Source organism: Frieseomelitta varia, unplaced genomic scaffold, assembly GCF_011392965.1.
Source record: "Frieseomelitta varia isolate USP_RPSP 00005682 unplaced genomic scaffold, Fvar_1.2 scaffold_207, whole genome shotgun sequence".
In the NCBI taxonomy this organism is placed as follows: Eukaryota; Metazoa; Arthropoda; class Insecta; order Hymenoptera; family Apidae; genus Frieseomelitta; species Frieseomelitta varia.
This window is the reverse complement of record NW_025109828.1, coordinates 1,178,627-1,198,955: the sequence shown is the minus strand read 5'-3', so window position 1 is coordinate 1,198,955 and position 20,329 is coordinate 1,178,627. Positions and strand designations below refer to the sequence as shown.

Below are 20,329 nucleotides of genomic sequence, written 5' to 3'. Positions count from 1 at the left end.
ACGTTTCCAATGTCGTGCGTACAAGTCGTGTGATATGGACATGTAAAAATGCTGTTCGATCATACGTCGCTTATCAATATAATTAAATTGATCGTTTTTACATGAAGCGTTTACAACCCTTTCAAATTCCACTGATTGAACAACGCGAGTTACGAAAACGGGGAATTCCTAGAGTACAATCGGCATCGATCAGCAGCGAAAACGCAATGGTCGAAATGCCGGCAGTAATTTTGCGAATTTTACTGGCGATTAGTCGATCCCCGATTCCCAGCCACTCGGCATAGCGTACAGTTTCCGCGAAATAACGACGGGAAAGGAATTTCTGCTTACCTGCAGATTCCAATCGAACCCACCCACGTTCACACCGCCGGAATCCTTCCAATGATATTCGAGCGTGGTGTCGTCGATAACGTCGATCACCGGGCAAACGACTGTCGTCGGGTCACGAGCGATCCGATCGAGAAGCGGCTCCAGCCAGCCTTCCGTGCATTCGCAGTGGCTGTCCAGATATGTGAGAACAGGTGCCTTCGCCGCCGCCGCGCCCAGCAACCGCGCTCTGATCAGGCCTTCCCGTTTTTGCGCTCGAATGATCTGCACCTTTGGATAGTTCATCATGTAGTCCTCCAGTTGACGCTGCAGATGCGCTGCGAAATAATTCGTAATTTGGTTAACGAGCGAACAGGAGGGTGAATGCGAGTTCGTTGAATTTCAACTTTTCCCATCGATCTGACATTGAAGTTGACAGTCAGGCAAGCAAGTTTGGAAAGAACGAACATTACATCGGTTGTCAGCGCAAGAATGTTAAACACTCTTTTTTAAAGAATCATCAAGCATTTCACCAATAAAGAATCTCCAGAGATTTCGTCCACGCTCGAAGAAGAAGTTCGATACACTTTAACGAGCAATCATTCAGGTGAAGAACAAGAACTGAAATTTACCACGAGATTAGACAAAACTGGTCTACAGTCCGTTGCAATGAAAATAAATCTCACTTTCGAAATACCCACGAGCTAAACTCGACCAGAGCGACGACGCTGTAAATCGTAACAATTTAATTATTGACTTCGTGGGATGCGATTCGAAATATGGTGACGCAACAACTTTACATCGTGCAACAAACTTGTACGTAAAACTTAGATTTACGAGATCTGATGAATTACAGCGTCCCAGCGGCAGTGGCAATTGCTAGAAAATTAGTTTACACGTTTAGTTGAGAACGTTCCCTCTCTAAATCTTAACCGAAACCAACAAAGGTTCAACTACGGATAATGCACTCTACCGCGTAAATCCTAGCTATTTTTTGCTTATCTCCACTAGCAGTGAAACGGTTTCAAAATCGGGTACAAGTTTACTTAGCCTTACTTCAATTACGGTCAATGGCCGTAAAACGTCACGTCATTTTCATTCTGCTGCTCCGACGTTGTTACGTTGCAACCGAACCTCGAGACAACAAAGAAGAGACACACAGTTCCTCGTTATTACTAATTAGAAAGTCTTCGTTACAACCGTGTTGTTCCACGCTGCCCTGTGACAGATAAAAGGACAGATAAAAGGAAGAGGGAAATGGAAATGCGGATGGAGAGAGGAAAAAGTTCATTGTCTGTCGCCGGTATGATAAAACAATCGACTGGTTTTGTAACGGGACGCGACATCTGCTACATCCACAGTGCTCGGTGATAACTATGTTTATGAGCTTGACTTTCAGCTCAGTACGGAAGCTTATCTCGAGCTTTTAAGGAGGATTGCGCAGGCTGTGTTCGTATCTCTCTGTATCGTTACCAACACGTTGCGCCTTCTTTAACCCGCTGTCAAGCGAGCTTAATCTCGCCGGCTTTCCCTTTTCCAGCGATTTTTCTTTTTTGTTCTCTTGTTTCCTGCCCTTTTGTTACACGTGACTACAGTCAGTTGTCTGTTCGTTTCATCCAGCGACGCGTTAATTCGATTCAAGCTTTCAAGCTGGCTGAGAAACACGCAAGAAAGAAAGTCTTCTCGTTCAATTTGTCGATTCTCGTTCGAATCTATCTACGGCGTCGTTAACATTCGCGCATGAAAATACCAAGTGGACGATTCGACTGTTTCTTTAAACAAATTTTGCTACAAAGTTGTTAAAATGATGGAAAAAAGCCTTTAAGTCTTGTTATTAAGTTACCACTCTGATAAGCTCTGATAACCTCCACAGAAACTGTACTATAGAATTTCTTCCCCGACAACTCGCTAACAAACTTACACCGCACGTCAACGCAACTTTCGCAATCTTCCCTGTTCTCAGCAAAAATCGAACCAACCTGTCTTCGCCAGGCCGAACCTTGGAGAACACCGTGAAACACCTCGAAATCATCTCGATCGTTCGATTTTGCTCGCTAGCGCCAAAACGAAAAGAGAGAGAGAGAGAGAGAGAGAGAGAGAGAGAGAGAGAGAAAGAAAAATCGGAAGAAAGGAGAGAGACGACAGGTTGTCGAAACGCAGTTGCCGCGGGAATAATAGGCATCACGCGACAGAAGGAGACAATCGATCTTCCGTCAAAGTTTCCTTGGTCGGTCGGGAAACGCGCGTCAGACGCAGGCAAATTTTTCCACGGTACGTGTAAGCGAGCCTGATAGGGGCGAGAAAGGAGGGAGAAGACCGGGAAAGATATCAAACGTCTCGGCCTGGCATGCATCAACCTGTCGAGGAATTTTCCCCGAGTACACGCGTGCAACACACGTCGACGCCAGCTTTCCCGTTGCTATTCACGCTGACCCGATCGTTATGGGTTTCCCACCGGCGTCCTTTCCACCGAGAGAGAGAGAGAGAGAGAGAGAGAGAGAGATGGATCGCGATTAATCGATCCATCGTGAGCGTACGGGATACTGTCCGCGATAACGAATCGCCCCGCGAGTCTGAATGGAGATACGCTCGCTCGGACGAACAAGTAACGACACCTAACCAACCAACGTCCACCAGGATTTCACCCCTCCTCCCCCCTCCCCCATTTTTTCACCATTGTGAAATTTCCATTTGTTTCCAGAGAGTTTGTTCCTCTTGTTGTATTCTCTCCGCGCTGTTTCCGATTCACTTACGCATGTCGGAGAAGTCGTCGACTAAAATGATCTCTTGTATAAGATGCTCCGGCGATCTGTCCAACACGGAGTGAACCGTCCGCAGCAGTACAGACCAGGCTTCGTTGTGGAAGCAGATGATCACCGCTGTGGGTGGTAGTTCCTTCAAATACCGTCCAGGCTCTTTGCACCTGAAACAGAAACAAATAACAGTTGTACAGTTGGGCTGTGGATCGGTTTGGACTGTTAGGGAACATTTGCCCCAAAACTCGCGAACGAAAGATTTTTATGTTCAGACAACAAACACCTCAGATCGCGACGCTGTACACATGATTTGTAGAACTGTATTTTATATAATCGTAATGTTACTTGACGATTACACAAATCAAAGATATGCATCCATTTCTGTTGGTTCTCTAATTTTTCAATATTTGAAATAATGACACAAATACAGTGATTGGTTAACGAGCAATTTGGACAGCAAATAACGAATTATGTTCGTACAACTGTAATGTTGTTAAGGCCAAGGATACCTAACACTTGTGACATGGTACACCTCAGAGTACCCAGCGTGGCAAATCAGGAATTGCTAAACCACTTTTGATCGCTTACAATTGGAAAATTCCAAACTAGACGCCAAATTTTGTCGATCTCAAGTGCGATAAGGTCTTCTGCACCATGTCATAAACACGCGCGTACTCGAAAGATAGAATGTGGGCAGCGGGATTCAGTTTTCAAAAGACAATCGTTCCCAGAAACGTTCCTCCAGAAATACTTCCTGATTGGTCTTGACACATCCCTTGCTTTACAGTTCCTTAGACTCCTTTGGAAAGGGCAATTCAAAGCTTGTTACAAAGGAGAACTTTGAGGGAATCAGACAGTATTCAACGGAGTGGCATTCAAAACATTTTATAGGCAGAATATCAGGACAAGGTAAATCTAAGATAATAATTTTTATCATTTCCATTTAAGTAAGAATTCAGTAGAAACCATCAGGCTTGTCACAGGCAATAAAATTAGGCAACAAAAATACACATCAACCATAACTCTTCATTTCCCATATTAGAGGCGCAGAAGTGCACGAGCGGCACCAGTCGTGACTATTCTTAACAAACGTAACAGAAACATTCAGTCGATATTGAAATTCTTTCGTAAAAGTTCAGACGATAGGAGGAAAGAGTCACTTTTCGTATCGATTGCCGATAAATTTGGACGAAATGTTTTAAAATTAGTATCTTAATCTCATCGTCGGCCGGGAAATACGGATTGCGTGGCGGAGAGATATCCAGAAAACGATAGAGAGGACAAAATACGGTAATGTGATTAGACAACCACTATGCTGGCAGAATAAACCTTGGCTAGATGGTGTATACACGTTTCTAGGACCCCCCGAGATATTCTAAAACCGATCGATTTCGCATCGTATCGTATCCTATCGGCCAACAGAGCTAATGTCGAAAACAAGATCCGTAAACAATCAAGTTTCTCCATTTCTGGCGTCGTTAGCCGCATCTGCGCGTCCCGCGTCGCAATAGTTAATTTGTCAAGTTGTCGTTTATCGCTTCCCTCTCGTGCGCGTAATCTCGTTGGCCTTTAATTTGTGAACCACAAAATTCCTTTCGTCTCGTCGACTCGATCCTCGAAATTACGAAATTTAACGGGAGAATTTTCTTAGAAATATTTTCGCGCAGTGGAATCAGTGTCGTAATAGTCAGACGATATGTCGAACTAATTTATTTTGATCGCAAAAAACGTCAATAACTTTTATTGATATCAGACAACTTTGAACGTTATAACATTAAACATGTAGATATTGTTTAAAAAACTTTTAACACTAACAATGTTTAATTAATTAACAAAAACTATTAACCAAGAAGGACAAGAAACATATTTCATTTGATAAACACTCGTAAGAAATTAAATGTTCAAATCAAAAACGAGTAGCTCGCTTTTCACACGAATATGACGGAATCACCGGAATTAACGAATGACAAAAATCGGTCTGCTGACAATGACAGAAATGGAATATTTATGAATCTTTAACGACAGTTGTCAGCGTATTAAAATGATCAAATTGAGAATTCCATCTATGAAACGCTTTAACGTGTTCAACTCTCTTTAGCTGTTGAACGCGTCAAACGCAAACCGTTTTTTAAACGGAGATATCATCGTTGTGAATTTGCGAACAAAGCGATTCTCAGTAGTTCAACCAGTGATAAATCAGACGCTTGGCTCCTCGTCAGACTGCAACGTACCATGCATACACTACCGAAACCTTCGCGTACAAAATTAATCCTTTACGTATCGATTAATCATTAAATCGCGTGATTGCTAATCGAACTTGTTTTTACGAAGTATCTCCGAAACGAGGTTAACTCGATTATAAATACGAAATTATCAGCTAAACGCGAGCAACAAGGTATCTCGTTAAATCTATTAAATGTATTGAAACACGGATAAATAAGCCGGATAATAAAGTTCTCAAAGTAGAGTCTCGTCGCACGTCACAAAAATAAATTCCGAGTTTCAGAGAGATTAAACTTTATTTATTCGTCGTCGCACGATATTAATTTTTCGTGTAAAGCGTCGAAACGAGGAAGAATCACGTCCTGCTGACAAAAATACTAAATTTTACAATCTTTGAATACTTGGAAAATTTTAGTCGAAAAATTTTCGATCTGGTAAAGGACAAGAAATCAAGAAATTAAAGGCGCTGAAATCGAAGAAGCTGTAATTTTCAGTTGATTTTCGTTGGGAGATTTTGGTCCCGCGGTATCTTGATAAAACGACGCGTCAAATAAATTTTCGCTTCAATCAGTCGATCGGTGTAATATCGAAATCCTTGTCGGTGTCCCATGGAATGTCCCATAAAGATTTCTAATGGTCATGGGGTGCAGATGACGGATCGTGAACGTAAAAGAAATACCTTTTCGTGATGAAGTAAATATATCTAACGTCGCGTAGAAAGTAATGCGTGTAAACACGAATACAGCTGAAGTTATGGCAGTTTTTGCACGCAATCGTGTCGAGAAAATCGTGTGCGAGTATATCCGAGGCTAGGCTAAAGCGAAAATTATCAAATATTACTATTATTAATTCCGCGGTTATCGACACTTCTCATTTTCATGCGCCGGAATTCGAGGTTGTATTGACAATACTTGTTGTTGCCTGGCATTATTTGTAGAAAGTTTCAAATGTGACTGCGAATATTTATGCAAATTTATACCTGTAAACACAGATTACTTAAAGAAAGAGAAAGTGGCGAGTGAGCCATTCCATTTTCGATGGAAGCTGTTTCTTTTCTTAAGATCTCGGAAACGATGTATCTCGTGTTTCCATTGACGCTCAAGTAACAGTGGGAACACATGAGCGAGCAAGCCATGGTACCTGTTCGTACCAAACGTGTACATTAACCTAAACGTCAGAAACGCTAACTGCACACGCGCTGATACGTGTATATCATGTCTGCCATTTTCCACGTCGTGGAAATGTGGTTTCCACCTTATCTCCTCCTTCCCTTCCTCTCTCTCTCTCTCTCACTCTTTCTCTTATTTCTCGTCAACTGGAATAGGAAAGGAATCATCAAAGGAAAGTCGAAAAATCAAGGAATCCAGGGAGCCATTAGTTTTGGTAAAAGGCAAGCTGATCGTTCCAAAAGAAATCAATTGGATGAGTAATTGAGAGGACACGAACAGATTTTTCAATGTGCATCGAGCTTTCACGGGGTCGGGTTCCATTTTGGTTAATATTTGATAATTAACAATTCAAGTATCGTAAAATGCCAACCCCGATCAAAGTGAAAGGTAAAACGTGCAACCGTGGGGAATATTTCAAGCAACTAATGAACATTCCCTCCTCTTACAATGCCCGTTTAAATTTTTTGAGAGATGAAATCATGATCGTACATTATCCGAACGCGTTACGACAAATAATGAGTTAATTCCGTATCTGGTCATCGACACTGGGGCTCTATAAATAAAGCGGCAATGCAGAGAATTCGCGCCATCATGACATTAACCATTAAAATTAACCATCAAAAACTGCGTCACTTTCGTATCGCGAATATTTCGTAACGGCGCTAATAAATGGCCAATAAATTCTTCTATCAGCCCGCGTTTTCAATGACGATTCATCGAAAACAACGGCAGTTTATGGATTTTAATCAGAACAACTCAGTGAACCGCGTCAAGGTAATTCAAACACCTATATTTTATACGTATCATGCGCCTCTATCGATATTATTTTCCCCCTCTCTTTTTTTTTCAACCATACTGTCAAACGTATTTAACCAAATAGCGCACAAACGTTATTGAAAATTGGAAACGGTGAACGCGGCGAGATAAATAAATGTGAAAACGAAACGGTTAATATCAAGTTTGAAACAGCATCATATATACAGGAAAAGTAAATTATTCAAGTTGGAATTGCTCCAATTGAAAGCAGAGATAAGCGCATCTCTGTCAGGTTCAACTGCAAAATTAAAAAATGAGAATTGCATTGCAATTTACAGGGAGAGGCAAGGAACACGCGAAACAGGCGAATTTCAAATGAAAGCTTCCTAAAGAGAAGCTTCTTTTTTCCATGCGCTTGTCGCCAACAGGATGGAAACTTTCGTTAAAATTTAGTAAATGAATCCGCCGCTACGACTGCTTGCACGTGTCGCTCGATTGTTTCGTTACGAATTCGTTTGTACTGTTGTCCGAAGCACGCCGAAAAAACAAATGAACTGTCGCGGTAGCGAACTCTAATCGTTATACTACTTGAGCAAACAGAGCTAACTTTGCTTGTTGAGCTCTGCGTGCAGACAAGTTGGGCCACGAAAATTCTTCTCTCCTTGCTCATCGGAAACTCTGTTTCTCAGCGGAATGAAGACTTCAAATTTTGAAAAGACAAATCGTTCCGTCAGGCGTTCAACTTTTTCGAAATTTCTTGGGAAATCTCTCGTTGAAGAAACAATATCGCTAATGAAATACTGGGTCACGCCCGACTAAGCTCACAGACGAGACACACTCGCAATATAATTTCAAACGAGGCCACTGTGGATTTTGTTTACTCGCAACGAATGAGCATTCTCGTCACTGCTAAACGCCGGTTAGAATGATTAGCGTCGCTAACAAGTGCTCTCTCGTTTGTATCCAATTTCTACACGCGAATTCTCTTTGGCGGATTTTCGCTGCACGTCGCGGGACAAAAGAGACTTTTCGACCGCGAAACTCGCGAATCTCGGTGCTAACGTCATCATTTAACGCTCTAACGTGTCCGAATTCCCGTTGAAAAATAATTCGCCAAAGTAAAGTAATTCGACGAGATGAAATCGAACGAGCCTCATTACATAATGGCATGAATATGAGTTTAAATTGAGATTTGCTCGGCAACTCGGAGGACAACTTGATAAATATTTCAACAAATTTTGCGGCGAGAATTTCTCGATAATTAAACGAAATTAAATTCCATGAGAATTCATCTTTCGTTGCGACAAACTCATTAATGTTTTAAAAGCTTTTCGCGCAAACGTCGTTCCTCATATTTTAAATCTACCGTGTAAGTATTTTCGCAAAGGGCTAGCAGCGTAAATAATCGCAGGAGACTGGGAACACTTGCGACGATAAGTTTTTAGTGCTTCATATTTTATTCTGAAAATCCCAGTCCCACCTCTCCGAGGGCGGACATTTAATACTTTGGGAAATACTGTTGCGTACTTGCACGAGCACAATGCATCACGTCCAGCTTATTTTCTGGTTAATTAATGTGGACAGAAAGTGTCTGATATTGAAATATTATGAGAGTTTACTTAAAGTTCGCTTCACTCCGACGTATTTATGGGTACGTTTTCAATTTAGAAAATTCTAACTTGCTAGCTTGGCAAGGCATCATTTCTTTTTAGATGCAATTGACTGTAGACGTAACAATTAAATTACAAGTCACTGTTTTGCACTGTTTTGCCTATTGCGTATGATTTTAATCACAGTTTAAGACACACGACGCCAGGCTGGGGGGGGGGGGGGGGGGACATCTGTCTCGCGTGGAAATAACCGAATGGCAGACTAAACGCTCTCTAAACCATCTGTCAGACTCGTCGTCAGATTTCCAATCTATCCACACCGATCAATTTCAAATCCTTCGACACCGCCCACACCGAAGAAACATTCTCGTTATCCCGGTGTTCGAAGACTGTCAAGACTTGCAGCGAACTAACATAATTATTGGCATCTCTAGACAATGGTCCTCGTTAACCGCCGTGAAACTATTGCTGTAGACAGGGCACAGTTTGTCGAAGACGCTGGCAGGCCCGTTGGAAAGCCTGGTATTACTTCCTGTTTGGAGCCAGTCCAAGTTTCCAGTTGCTTATTGGAAGACTACCGCTCCTTCCTTCTCTCCTTCCTACCTCCTTCTCTCTCTCTCTCTCTCACACACACACACACACACACACACACACACACACACACACACACACACACACACACACACATTCTCATCTTTTTTCTTCCTTTCCAGTCTCTTTTTCTTCTTCTTTTTCCAGCAGCGTCATTTCGACGACATCGAACAGCCATCCAGGTCGAACGGTTTTCTGGAACCGCAGCAGATTCGCGGCTAATGGACCTTGAGGAAGAGACACGCGGCCGAAACGTCGACGTGCCTCCTCTTCACCCGTCAACCAGAATCTTCAGGCAATGACGCTCTCAGAACGGTTCGTACTATGGCAAGTTATGGGATCGGCGGAAATTTCACCGTGGAGATTCACGGCCAACCAGACTCTCCGCGCTTCTCTTCCCAGTGGAATTCCTCTTCGAACGGAGGGGCCGCTGAGGCTCTCCCTTTTCGATTCTTTATCGCTGCGAGTTTTATATCGAGGACTGATCGTCGATTAGTGCTCGATTGGCTTCGAAAATTACGACGAACGTCGAACTATAAAATTCGAGTTCAAGAAAACGACTGGGCTCTGACAAATTCACCAGATGCACAGAAGAAACAAGCGTCAACATGACGAATTTCTAATTTTCTATGGAAATTTCGTATATTCACAGCAGTGTATTTTTAAATGCGCTAGTTTTTAAATATTTTAAATACTCGAGTGATCTTTAATAAAATATATTGATAGAAGCTTATATTCTTCACTGTACTGATAACTTTGTCATGTATTCTGCACGTTCATTTCTTTGCTACAAATATTTTACTTTTTCGTCGGTAGTTCTAGCGTTAAATCACGGTGAAATCTCGCGTAGAAATACGCGAGTTGCAATATGTTTCGAAGAAATGGACGAAAGTGCAACGAAAATTCGCACGCAGACAACGGGGGGCGGAGGGGGCTGGCAGCGCCGGTTGTCCAGCCGAGTGTTTCACCCCTCTCTCGCACGTCGCCACGAATTAATTGGTCTTGCCCCCGTGATTAGTAGGTCCCACGGAATTACCACGATGCACCGGCATGATTAATGCCTCGGCGTTGCCAACTTTCGCGCAGCGAGATTAATAATGAACGGGAATAGGGATAGAAAAGGGGACAAAACCGGCGACGCCGGGATATGTAGAAGTTTTAAACCAGCAACGACGCCCTCCCCCACCACCCACTCCGCCGAGTTCTGTCTATATTTCCCTCCGGCCGCCAGATTTAGCTATCCTAAACGTCAAATGCAGCGGTATCTACGGATCACTTCGAACCGACGAATCTCTCTTTGCTTCTCTACACGATTTATAGGGGATTTTTGAAGTTGAGTCGAGATCGCAAAATAGACGAACGATTGTACGAACAGTTTGAAAATTGCTGAAAGACGCATAAGGTTGGGAGAGTCGTTTGGTTAATGCGTTCGAAATTGCACGGTCGCCTGGGGCCATTCGCTTAATACATCCCGAATTCCAAAGAAAACGAAAATCTCTCGCGGCAGACGACCGGGAGGCGGCGCCTCGAAGGGGTAATTAATGCCACTTTATGGGGGCGAAAGAAAGGGGGCATTTTCCAGTGAGAACGCGGGCTTTAATGGAACGACCGCGGATACGAATGGCAGACCAGGCTGCCAAGAATTCGACGCCTCTCACCTCAATTATCCGTCCTCGCGGTTAAGGCTGTCTGTCTTGGATAGCTGTTCCTTTAATTAATAAAAAAAAAACGTTCGTTCGTGACTGTCATAGATGAAGTTTACATTTTTGATAGAAATACACGTAGAGAACCTGTCGTTTCGTTTTGCACTGTATTCTACTCGTCGCGAAGGTAAAAAACTTGCCCAACGTACCCAACGGTTCTTTTGAAAAATGGCAAAAACGTTTCACAATCATTCATCAAACTCGACAGTTAGAAAGCACAACGACACTGTCTGCTTCGACTGTCAGCGAAAGACACAAAGAGTTCTTACGAGGCAATAATTTCCGAACATGCAAAACGAAGTTGAAATCACCTGTTCGATCGAAAGGCCTGTTCGATCCTTGATTCACTTCCCTCCTCCCCACGGCAAAACTCGCGCATAATCCGATTGCCAGCTGACGCGATGCGCTAAACCGTTTCCCCGCGGGCACATCGGTATGCCATTTATGCACTTCCGTTAAGCTTCGGTGTGCATTGAACTCGATCGCGCGCGCACGCGCGTTGCGCTCGCGAAGATGGCCAGAGGGTTCAACTAACTGTTCGCGTTTAAGTGCGTCAATGAATTTCGCGCGACCAATTCATCTCGCGAGTTACGAACCTGTCAGACTGTTTATGATTAATGCGATGTTTCTGATTGGTGAACACACGTCGCTCGATGGCCGTTACGGTATAATCCATATACATACATATACATACGTTGATTGAAACGACGTGACGCGACGCGACGGGAGGCCGCGGCCAGAGAAACGTCATCGGCGTTCCGAGGAATGACCAAGCCACGAAACACGAAATTATTTACTCGCGCTGTTGGCTAATAACCGATCTCTGTAAACTAAATACGCGCGACCGCGATCGTCGCTGGTGAAACGCGTTTCGCGGTTGTTTCGACGTGTGCGGAACCAAACGTGACGAATGAGACGGAACGATTGGGAATGTTGTGGGGAAATTTCATTTTTTCCTGAAAGAAACCTAAGAGCGAGACAATTGTCGCCCCACGCACGTGATTCTCGCGGCGAAAAGAACACCGGAAACTGTTTGTTTTAGCCGACGTGTATATTATTTATGTGGGATGGGCAAATTCTGGGATTTTTCCAGTGCCCAATAATTGCAAATGTCCCAAGTGGTGTACCATAAACTGTAGAGAAAATTAGGCCTGGGACTTGGGATTGTTTATGGCTAGCCCTCCAGGCCTAACGTTTAGGATATTAAGTATGGATGCGTTTGTGTGGATGTGTGTATGAATGACGAATTTTTGTGCAGATGAGGAAAAAAGGCAATGAGTGTCGAGAAGTCGGAGAAAAGAGAGTGAGTTGAGAGTTTAGCGAGTTTAGCAATGAAGAAAATAGCGTAAAACGTCACTTTATAATCATCATTGAACGAATTTTCTTTATCTAACTTTAAATAAACAACCATTTTTTATCAAAATTCCTACAAATTTGGGTCTCAAGCCGGAATTCCTACATTTATAAGCGTCCGGCAGTGCAGTGTACATTTGTAATACATTTTCTTTCCACGATCAAATATAATACATTATATTCACATTGTCGGCATTGTCTTATTTCGTAAATTTTTGCAACAAACGATTACGATCTTACCAGATGGCGTAAAAAGTACATGTAAGTATTTCAAAACAGTGCGATATGCTTCTCGACTCGTCCCGATACGACGTTCCGTTCTCGAGATAACGCCGATAACGTTGAAAGAGGACACTGTAATTTTTAATATTTCCGCGCACGCTCAGACTTCTCGCTCGCACCCGTTCACTCACCTGCCATAACTGGCCGCGACAGCATGTGTCGCGTGGTCAGGACACACGCAGACGCTGAGTCAACACTTTCTTTTCTTTTTTTTTTTTTTTTTTTTTACCGCCACTATTACTAGGCGCGACGTGCGTAATTCGAGGAGGAAGGAAAAGTGGGTCAGCGCATTTCCTGGAATTTCGGCCGCTCATTCACAATCAGCGTTCCTCGCGGCCGCGACCACCATACGTGTGTAGGTACATTCACTCCCGCTCCAAAAGTCTCAGGACACTTTTATCTTTAATGTGCGTCATCGTGCATACAATGTAAGAACATGTTAACAGAGTCTTCATTATACAAATTATATCTGTTGTACGTATCGCGTTTAAATTTAACTTGAAATTAAATGTGAATGAATGTAAATACTTGGCATTTAATTTAATTTTACTGTATCGTAATGTAACAGTACAACATATTAAAACATTGGCAGAGTCTTTATTGTATAAAATATGGCTTGTATTCATTGCATTCAATTATGCTGCATGTATTGTGTTTAATTTTGATTTAAAATTAAATGCGAATGTTGCAGTTAATTTAATTTCATTGTGACGTAACGATACGACATATAGTACAGTATATTAATATCTTGACAGAGCCTTTATTGTATACACTATCGATATAGTTTATACATTAAATATACTATGTCTGTTGACACGTTTTATATGCATTCTGTTGATTGTAAATACCATTCACACTGTATATTGCATATTGCGTATACGATTTATACTTTTATATTTACATCGTAAATATTGTGTTTGTTGTACTTAATTTATTATGCTATTAATATATTATAGTATTCGACCTTAGATTTCTGGGCCTGTGTGAGACGCGACACATTCTATCCAACATATCTCGGGAGTCGAGTGAGACATCCGATCGAAACAAAGTGCATTATAAAGGGGATGACTGTGCAGCACCATACCAGAAATTTTTTTATTTTTGAATTATCAGGAATCTTTAGAATAAATTTGAAGTTTGGCTCTGTATTGTTCGTATTGTACTATACATATTTTATACTATTTTGCCAGCGTTGCACCACCAATTTCACAAGTTTCCGTGAAATATTTGCAAGTCCCGTGAAAAGTGGATGGTGAAATGGCGTTTTCGTGATAAATCGATAGTCGATTCATCGAATCAGCAATCTGCGTAAAAATAGCAATGAAAGTTGCTTCTGCAAGTAGCTAAGAAATTAACGAGAAATTAACGAGATTCAGTTTAGCTAATTGTATTTTCTAAAGACGTCTCGAAGCGAAGTCTCGAACGAAATTAATTCAAAAGGAACCTAGATGACGTATTGCACGTGCATAAAAGGGAATTCAATCTTAAACAGACGTTGCATAATGTAAAACAGTTCATGATGTCCTGAGGGGGCAGTGACTGAGGGCAGTAAAATTATTTACGAGTCCTCCTTTCCGCACAACTTACCACGATATACTGCGATACTCGGCTTTCGCTCGAAGAGTGTATATTTTAGCAGATAACGAATCTTGATAGACATTGTACGCACATAGGAGATGAAGCGTTTGAACAGAGGGCAGGGAAATCAGGAAAACTATTAGGAAACTGGTATGAAGTAAACGCGGAACACGTTTCGTTTCACGTTTTGAGAGGAACCGGCGATACGACGAGTTGTCCACGCGCCGTTTAATTCGAACAGAAAATTAGCCGGTTCGTGGCTGGCAAATGGATGAAAAGCGGGTTAATACGCGTGCTGGCCAGAGTAAACCGCAAAAACCGACCGGTTGGTACCGCTTCTGGTAGCTTCTACTTAGCGCGTAACGCTCAAACATACCCCCGTGTCCCAACTGGCAACTTGGAGGAGTCATGAATATAAAGTCCAGCGGTTGCATTTAAATTTCATCGGGTCTACAACACACACATGCCTGGCCCAAGTGTGCCGCGAATTAAAAGTTTCCAGTCAACCGGCCGGACCGTCCGTAACATCGTTCCCGCCCGGATGGGAAATTAGTTGATAGTCTATGACGTTGAAGAGTGATCGTCGACTTGCAATTAGTCGCGATGAATTTTTCATTTGCCTCGTGACTCGCGCGATTTTTCATCAGAACTATTTTCTCACCGTTTCTCACCATATGATCTCAGATCTTTGACTCTCTCTCTCTCTCTCTCTCTCTCTCTCTCTCTCTCTCTCTCTCTCTCTCTATAGCGTGTGCGTGGTATAGTGTACGCAGAGTGTCTTCGAAAGTATATTATCCGATGATATCTGCCGGAGTGACGGTAAATCAATGTCTACGAAATAATTAATCGCTCCGCCGATGGAAAAATAAATAACGCCAGTAGCATCCGGCGGTGGAAATCGATACCTGTGTTTCGAGCATTTCGAGTGCAAAGCTGTCCGACATGTAATATATTTGCACGCGAGATTAACAAACACGACGCGATATAAAAACAATTCGCTGTTCACTGTGGCGATGATTCGTTCGAAGGATCGTAAATTTCCCCCATTCGAAACGAAATTCTTCTTCAAATTCCCGGCGAAATTCTCCATTTCCAATTCTTTCGAGCGACCATCCGGTCGAAATGAATCCCGAACGGTTAATTAGAAATTTCGAGGGGGCGAGGGGCGAGAAAGTATGAATAAACGACGCAAGTAGGACGGCCACGTACAGCTGCTAAATAAAAGTCGCGCTCGTCGCACTTGCGACGTTTAATAAGCGTGACGGATCACGTGAAACCGTGATAGCGAAGGAGAATCGACGTGGCCGTTATGAGAGCACGAAATACACCGTTATCGGCCCTTTGTTATCGAAAAACGTCGATACGACGAGGTATCGGTTGCTCGGGGGCTAGGAAACGTGTCGCAACGCCTCTTCCAGCCCGATGAAGATAGAACGCTCGAAAAGAATGGCTTTTATTAGTTCTTGGCTCGCTACGTTCGAATGGCTACGATTATTCTTCGACCTCGCACCTCGAATTCCCTTCCACTTTCATGTTTCGCTTCGTTGTTTGCCTCTTTCACGCGCGACACGTCGTTCCATGTAACTTGAACAACTTTTAACGATACACTGCATGTTAGGTTAGGCCAATAAGTTCGTGAGAACTTTCTTCCCGACTGGGCAAAGTTGGTCGTAGGCTTCGTTGCAAAATGGCAAGTAATTTCAATCCTGGAGATCTTCGTTCGTCCATTTCATAGACACGAGAACGTTTCAAGCTTACCTTTTTCAAAAAATTGCCCGTCAAGCGTTCTTTTTTTATTGCGTGTTAATTTAAAAATGGTATTTTCGAACTACTTCCAAGGAATGAATCACGATCAATTCGAGTATATACTCTCGACAACTGGAATACGTTCTGAATACGCTCTGAATACGTTCGATCAATTTTCAAAATCGAGAGCTTCTCAAAACAGAGAAATTTCATTCCACGTTTTATATTTTCGCATGTAGAGCAACCTTCTGTTATTATTATTTTCTATCATGTCTAGAGTTGGCCGAGACATCAAGTATATTCGAGTATAAATTTTCAAACTCAATTTTCTCGAAAACGAACAAATTTTACTCTTGCCTTTTCGATGCAATTTTACACGTATGTAGATTCGTCTCTCTGGACATGCATACGTAACACGTATGTACATACATGGGACATTCTATGTACGCATTTGTCCACGATACTTTGATATCGTAGCGTATATTTGGAATAAAACGTCAAGTCGGCGTGCAATTTGTAATTTTGAGCGTCGATTGTCAGACAATCGTTTGTTAGAGGAACTGAAAATTGCGTCTGAACGTTAAACTGGAGATCCGACGTCATCCTGACGTTCGAATCTTCTCTCCGTGAAGCTCTCTGTGACAGAGCTCGTAAAAAATCTCGTCGAATCGTCGAAAAATAAGCTGCGTGGCCAAGATAAGGAACCAAGGGGGAAAGACTCTGGATTGCGTCACTTCCTATTCTGGCGAATTCGACCAACGACGTCGACCAGACTCAGCGAAATCGGTCGCGTGGACCACATGCACGAACGATTTGATCGGTAATGCGGGTAATGAAAGATGGTTCGCCCCTTATCAGACGTCGAGCAGACCTCGAATCCTCCAATCTGAGACGGGACCAAACGGGTACATTCTGTTTGCCCAAAAATTCGAAAAAGTTTCTACCTTTCTACACGTGCGGAAGAGAGTAAACGATGACTTCGACAGAATTTACTGAATCTCGTTCTTTGAATTCGACGAACGATTTGCTGGAAGGTTTCACGATCGTAAGAATCAAAGACGAGCGGTCTAGAAAAGGAGGATAGAGCAGGTGGATTTCGTGTCCAAGAAAATCGACCCAGGTTCGAGACAACAGGCATGACAGATTAGCTAGATCGCTAAAAAAACGACGCGAAAATAAGGTCGGACAGATCAGCCGAATTTCGAGTACGGAAGTCGGAGTCTTTGAGCAACAGCAACAATAACAGCAACGGCTATACGCCACGCATTTGCCGCTTTCCGAAGCCCATAAAACGCGTATAAAGCGAAAGCCCTCCCCCTCGCCCCGTAGGAGAGCGCGCGCCGACAAAAGGAAAACCAATAAAAGTACAAAAATAACTCGCATACGCGTGTGCGGTTCGCGTTCGAAACACTTTGTTCGGAGTGCAGTTCGGCGCGATTTAAAGCGCGTACGAAAAAATACCGCGGAATTTTATCTGTCACGAGATAAAGGTAAAAACACCAACAGACAGAGAGAGAGAGAGAGAGAGAAAAAAGAGGGAAATATAAAAAGAACGAAAAAGAATCGGAAACGAAAGGGAAGAAGGAAATAGAATCGAGGAGAATCGAGACGCGAGTTTAACCGATTATGTTACTCTTTTATTTCTACGGCGTTGTTTGACTTTAACCCCGAATATCACGAGTCAAAAGGAATCCGGAACGATATCGTTTCGTCCCTCCTTTCTTGCGTTTTGTACTTATTACACAACTGACTCTCTTCACCTTTGAACAATCCTTATTCCTCCTCTTTACCCTTCGTCTATTATCATATCGACCTATCGTTCAAACTTTTGATCTTCAGCTCCCAGAGGAAATTCCGCCAAAGGGAATGCCTAACTTTCGTGCTTCTTTATTCTTCATCCACGCGAAGAATGCGAGCTTGCGCCGTCGCGAAACTTTCTCTCCTCTCTCTCTTCTCTGCACGCTGGCATCTCCTCTACGCGCAACATACGCCTTTCTATTCATTCTCTCCCCATCCCCATACTTTACACAATCGTTTTCTTTATTCTCTCGTTCTGTAACTTTTCGCAACCCGATGATCGATTGCTGTAATCATTCGCATATTTGAATTCGTTAATTTGCCTTATTTGGATTCGGTGACCTATTATCGAGGAGATGATTAAGATCTCGCGGTTGGAAACGCGCCGGAAGACGAAACACAGAGCGCGAGGAAGCTCGTTCGCGAGCTTACGTTTCCTCTGTGCATGTGCAGCCGCGCAAAATTCGGAAACATGGAGCACTCGATGGGAATAGCAGGTTAATTCTTGTTGATTTTCATTTATATTTAAACGAGAACAGAAGACGGATTCCGAAATAGAAACTTTCGAACAGAAGGAAAGATTTAGCAATCGAATTTAATTCCTTCAGTTGAGATAATTTTTCGTTCTTCGAAGAATCTATAAGGTGGGCCGAAAAAGTTTCTTACCATCAATATAAGAAAACACGAATTTTATTAATTCTAAATGAAATTTAAGTTCAAGCTTGAATTAGTGCACTTTAATCTGTACGAAAAAGATCGAGCAAGATATATAATAAAAAGATTACGGATTCATTTTAGTAATAAGTGATTTTTGGCCCACCTTATGTTTGATTAAATCGTCGTTGGTTAGTTCGTCTAAAGGGACAGACACCCCTTCTTTCTTCTAGACCAACAACAATAGTAATTTCCTATAAAATGGCGAGGAAGAAGGTTCAAGAGTTGCCTCGGTGCTTCGAATGAATGCTCGAAGCACAGAAAGATAGAAGAGCGGAGGTGAAAGGCAACAGGAGGGATAGGATTGTGAAAAAGAAACCGGAGAATCTCGTCTTATTTATGAATTACTCCGTATACCGCTCAATGCTGGGATTAGCTTTCAACTGATTGCTGTTTGCATAATTCATTCAATTATCCGAATTAGCCCACCTCAGAACGTCGATTCCGACGCGAACCTTTCCGTGCCTTTCTGTTTCCGTCGCGCTTCTCTTTCCCCGGCTTAATTTTAATCTCGCCTCCGCCTCTGCCTTTCGAATCGGCGCCGAACTTCGATAATGACTTTGAAATGACTTTTTGGCAGAGAAATTTTATCCAAAGGAATTCTCGAACCTCGACTCCCGACGCGAGTCTTCGCGATAACGAAGATAAACGGAAATAGACGGAACAGGGCTCCAGCAATCTCGACTGCCCCGAAAGAAGCTGCTTTAATTAACTTATGGAATACCAAAAGTTCCCGAATTAAGGTTAAATCAAGTTCGGTAGATTGCGAGTTTAAAGAGCGACTTGACTCATTTTTAACCAATTTAACCAGTGTCTAAAGTTCTTCGTAGGATTAATTTTTCTACAAGACAGAGAGAGAGAGAGAGAGAGAGAGAGAGAGCAAAGATCGTATCATTTCGAAGACGCCGGAAGGAAAATGATCAACATTTCATTGATCGCGGACGCGATGGTCAAGTTGAAACTTTGTAATCTTGACGAGAATTTTCACGGCAACTGGGAAAGGCAAAAAAAAAAGAAAAAAAGAAAAAAGAAAAAAGGAGAGACAAGATGAAAGATGACCACGATGTATCCACCAGGGGTTCCCTGTGTGTGTTAAGCCAGGGTGCAAAAATACCGGTTTCCAAAGGGAGAATGAAGCGGCTCGTCGCGGTGAGTGCGTAGCGAAATTGAAGCTATCGATTTCCTGGGAAAAAAGTGGACTGCCCGATGACCGCAAACATCAGTCGAGGGTCGTGTCTATACTCGACGACTGATAGTAACGATTTTTTGAAAAAAAAGAGAGAAAGAGAAAAGGAAAAAAAGAAACAAGAATGGTATCGGTCCAGAATGCGTGACTGAAACAAACTTATCGATTTTTTGGGTGAAAAGCGAACGAGAGCTTGATCAACTCGCTTATTTCGAGCGGGGAACGATCGATGGGAACGCTGAAAATGCAAAGACGAAGCTTATCGAATTTTTTGATAAGTTGTTGTTTGCGCATCATACGTAATGGAAAAGGTTGAGTTATTTATGAAGGAAGCGGCGTGATAGATTGGAAATGTAGTTTTTATTCAAACAACGTTTGAAAAGCGTGAAAATGGTCGTTCGGTAAAAGAGCACTGAATCATTCGATTCTTTCGATATTATTCGACACAGAATAATATACAGCGGAATATACGGAATATATGAAATCCTTTATCAAATTCGTTTCCATTCAATTTTTTCCCCCTTCCACTATAAGATCGTCTGTTTTTTTTTTTTTTTTT

General features: G+C 42.5%; 1 protein-coding gene and 1 long non-coding RNA gene across 8 annotated transcripts in view; both read right to left on the bottom strand.

The window, feature by feature from the left end:
- Window positions 1–20,329, bottom strand: part of LOC122527015 (putative polypeptide N-acetylgalactosaminyltransferase 9) — a 264,654-nt gene that overhangs the window by 20,982 nt on the left and 223,343 nt on the right. For all 7 annotated transcript variants that reach the window (XM_043650793.1, XM_043650788.1, XM_043650787.1 and 4 more), the window contains 2 exons: window positions 3,060–3,229; window positions 331–644 (listed from right to left, as the gene is read on the bottom strand). In XM_043650793.1, the coding sequence (XP_043506728.1) occupies window positions 331–644; window positions 3,060–3,229 (484 nt within the window). The remainder of the gene's footprint in view (window positions 1–330; window positions 645–3,059; window positions 3,230–20,329) is intronic.
- LOC122527020 overlaps window positions 10,665–20,329 on the bottom strand; it is a 20,501-nt gene continuing 10,836 nt past the window's right edge. The window contains exon 3 of the long non-coding RNA XR_006306264.1: window positions 10,665–10,676. This is a non-coding gene — a long non-coding RNA (uncharacterized LOC122527020). The remainder of the gene's footprint in view (window positions 10,677–20,329) is intronic.